Below are 4,185 nucleotides of genomic sequence, written 5' to 3' on the forward strand. Positions count from 1 at the left end.
TGATGGGATTTTTCATAGTTATTAGTTTTATGTTTCCTGTCGGGAATACTGTTCGATATATAACTTCGGAGAAGGAAAACCAATTAAAAGAAGCAATGATAATCATGGGTGTGCCTTGTTGGCTGCATTGGATTGGTTGGTTCATACGCACAATGATTTTTATGATCATAGCAATATCAATATGTGTTGCCGTAATAAAGGTAACATTTCTTCGTTTTATCAAAAATCTTCAGGAAATAATAACAGAAAAGCTGTCATTGTATAGGTACATTTGGACGTGAGTTGGACTTTGCTCTGGATCTTTTTATTTGTGTACAGCATTTCAATGACAACTTATTGCTTTTTGTTGAGTTCATTGTTTTCGAAAGCTAGCATAGCATCTATTGGAGCTATGGTTGGATGGTTCGCTTTACTAGTACCATATGCTTTTTTGATAGACTCAAGCGAATCAGAAAAATTCGTTGCGTGTATTTCATCAAATATAGCGTTGGTAAAGGGGATGGAGCTAGTCTACGTATTCGAACGCAAAAACGGGATACAATGGTCAAATGTTTGGGAAACACTTCCTGAAACCGGAAATTTTTCGTTGGGAATTGTCGCGTGTTTCTTGCTGGGATCGTCGCTTCTTTATTTATTATTAGCACTATATATAGAGAAAGTACTGCCCGAGAAGTATGGTGTGCCCGCGAAATGGTATTTTCCATTCACGAAAGAGTTTTGGTGCGGAGTGCATTCTAATATTGAAAGTGAAGATGGTCTTGTTTCATCGAATCCAAATTTCGAAAGTAATCCGCAACATTTTTCGGTTGGAATAAAAATTAAAAATTTACGCAAAATCTACGCAAATAAAAACGTGGCTGTTAATGGATTAACATTAAATGTATTCGACGATCAAATTACAATATTACTCGGAGCAAATGGTGCCGGAAAAACTACAGGTATGATTGCGTGCAGTGCTTGTAAATATTTATTAGAAACATATGTAACGATTGAACACATTCGCAAAATTGTAATTGTAGTTATGTCAATGTTAACCGGTTGGTTGGCACCTACATCCGGTTCGGCCCTCCTTAATGGCTACGATATTCGAACAAACCTTCAAAAAGCCCGCAGTTCAATTGGATATTGTCCCCAAGTATAATGTTGTGTATGTATTTATTTTTATTTTATATTTTAGTATGTCTCTCTTTTTTCAGCATAATATTTTGTTCGATGAACTAACTGTACGCGAACACATCGAATTCTTCGGACGACTGAAAGGTTTAAAGAAAACGGACATTAATCGTGAAGTGAATAAATATATTCAGCAATTGGAAATGTACAAATTCATCGATAAAACATCTCAGTCGCTGTCGGGTGGTATGAAAAGAAAATTATCGGTCGTGATTGCGCTTTGCGGTGGGTCGAATGTTGTATTTTTGGATGAGCCTTCTTCTGGTGAGATATTTCTTCAAATGAAATCGGTTTTGGAACAGTTTTTACCAATTCATTTAACTCTAGGTCTAGATCCGACCGCTCGACATGGTCTTTGGAATTTACTGCAAGCTGAAAAAAAGGGACGAACCATCCTGTTGACAACACATTTCATGGACGAAGCAGATGCTCTCGGTGACCGAATAGCGATTATGGCCAAAGGAGAACTTAAATGTCATGGAACACCCTTTTTCCTGAAGGCGCGCTTTGGAAGCGGATACCGCTTGATATGTGCAAAAAATGATGAATGCAATGTTAATGCTGTGACCGACACTTTGCGTGAATTTATTCCCGATATTCATGTGCATGAAGATATCGGAAGTGAATTTACTTATGTTTTACCCGCTGAACATGTTGATAAATTTCAACATATATTCGAACTACTAGAACGAAATCAACATGATTTGGGAATCAGTAGTTTTGGAGTTTCGATGACGCCACTGGAAGAGATTTTCTTGAAAGTTTCGTCAGATGGAAGACTTTCGGATAAAGCCCAACCTCAGCAAAACGGTTTTGACACAACAGATTTTGAAGAGCCATCTTCAACTCCATTGTTAATTGGTTTAAGTTTTCACTTGAATCAATGGCATGCAATGTTTAAAAAACGATTCATTTGTTGTAAACGTCGATGGATCATGCTTGTGTTTCAGAATTTAATACCACCCTTTACAGTTCTTCTTATGGTATTTGCACTTGAAGATTTGGGATATTTCGAAAATGTTGAGGTGGTTATATTGTATTCGCTGGCATTTGTTGCTACATCCAAATTTTATATTATGTTCCATATTCGAGAAAGGGCAACGAAATCAAAATTATTACAATTCGTCTGTGGTGTAAATGTTTACACATATTGGATGTCATCATTTTTATTTGATTACATTCTTTATCTACTTATGGCAGTTATTTCAATCGTTCCATTTCTTGTATATGAAATGCAAAATTGGATTGATATAACTGGGGTTATTGTGGCTGTTGCTGCTTTTGGATTTTCGATATTGCCGATAATCTATGTGGCCTCATTTTTATTCACATCCCCAAGTGCTGGACTTAATGCGATGGCTATAATTCCAATAATGCTGAGTGAGTAAATTAATTCACAACATATGAAAACAGCTTTGAATAAAAAAATGTAATCATCTTATTTGTTTCTCCAGATTTTATTTTAAGAGTCATACCAACACAAATGCCAGAAACCGAAGATGAGAAAAAACTTCAGTGGTATTTTCTAATTTTTCCATCATATTCATTTGTTGACAGTTGCATAAAATGTGTCCGCCACGAAGAAAACGCGAAAAGCAACGCTTTCAGCTGGGATTATGATAAAAATGGTATTTTGCGAAATTTAACGTACCTGGTTATAGTTGGTGTTGTGTCCTTTGGAATTCTTGCCGCAATCGAACTTTCAAAATCTTTTGAGATACTGAAGAACAAAACACAATCACTGAATATAAATGATATTGACGACGATGTGCTTAAGGAGAAACAAAATGTCGATGCAATGACCAAGGCTGAATTGCGGGTGACTAATTTAGTTCTACGGAAGCTGACAAAAAATTATAGTGGATTTGTGGCAGTGAATAAAATGTCGATTGCTGTCAAAAGGTAAAATTATTAGAATTGCTTTCGTTTTCATGATACCTTAATTTAAATTTTATTGAATGTTTTATTTCAAATAAAACAGGGCTGAATGTTTCGGTCTACTTGGTGTTAATGGAGCTGGTAAAACGTCCACATTTAAAATGCTAACGGGTGACATAGCCATCTCCAGTGGCGAAGCATATGTACAAGGCATATGTTTGAAGTGTAACATGTTGAAAGTGAACAAGATTATCGGTTATTGTCCACAATTCGATGCTTTACTCAATGATTTAACCGGCATGGAAACGATGGAGATTTTTGCACTACTACGTGGTGTTCGTCGCAATGATATCCCCAGTGTAATTGAACGTCTTGCGAACGAACTTGATTTCAAAGCTCATCTCAACAAAAAGATTTCAGAATATTCGGGCGGCAATAAAAGAAAAGTTAGCACTGCCATTGCATTGATTGGCGATCCAGTTGTTATTTATTTGGGTAAAGAAAAAACAACAATACCAAAAATAAAATCATATTCAAAGCAAATCTCTCTCTCTAATTGCAGACGAACCGAGTTCTGCCATGGATGCGGGTGCCAAACGTCTTTTATGGCAGTGTTTATCGAAGGTTAGAAGTTCTGGTAAATCAATAGTATTAACATCACATAGTATGGAAGAATGTGAGGCTCTTTGCACCCGCTTGGCCATCATGGTTAACGGTGAACTCAAATGTCTTGGATCAACGCAACACTTGAAAAATAAATTCTCCAAAGGTTTTTGGCTTACAATAAAAATGATGAATACAGACGAGTAAGTCCATTTTCGTACTTCAACATTTTTACTATTTTCTTATGCCAAATTATCTTTAATAGCGTTCACTCGGAATCAACGACAGAATTTCATGCATCTCAAATAAAGGAGTTTGTAATTCAAAATGTTACAGAAGCTGAATTGAGGTAAGAGTTTTCAATAAATTATATTTTTTGAACTGATTATTTTTGAAATTCATTATATTGCAGAGAGGAGTATAATGGATTTTTGAAGTATTACATCCCGCCATCCGACTTGAAGTGGTCGTCAATGTTTGGTATCATGGAAATAGCTAAACAAACTCTGCCAATTGAAGACTATTCAATCA

At 35.9% G+C, this 4,185-nt stretch overlaps 1 protein-coding gene across 1 annotated transcript; it reads left to right on the forward strand.

The window, feature by feature from the left end:
- Nucleotides 1–2: 2 nt before the first annotated feature.
- LOC116350541 (ATP-binding cassette sub-family A member 3-like) lies at nt 3–4,181 on the forward strand (the record flags this gene model as incomplete). The annotated part of the gene is made up of 10 exons (XM_031782346.1): nt 3–200; nt 266–938; nt 1,020–1,135; nt 1,197–1,437; nt 1,501–2,553; nt 2,628–3,075; nt 3,155–3,546; nt 3,614–3,857; nt 3,920–4,003; nt 4,067–4,181. Coding segments are annotated over exons 1-10 (3,564 nt in total), but the record flags the coding sequence as incomplete, so codon positions are not given.
- Nucleotides 4,182–4,185: the final 4 nt, after the last annotated feature.

This window comes from Contarinia nasturtii, unplaced genomic scaffold (genome assembly GCF_009176525.2).
Source record: "Contarinia nasturtii isolate CC-2019 unplaced genomic scaffold, AAFC_CNas_1.1 Cnas_scaffold_4300, whole genome shotgun sequence".
NCBI lineage: Eukaryota > Metazoa > Arthropoda > Insecta > Diptera > Cecidomyiidae > Contarinia > Contarinia nasturtii.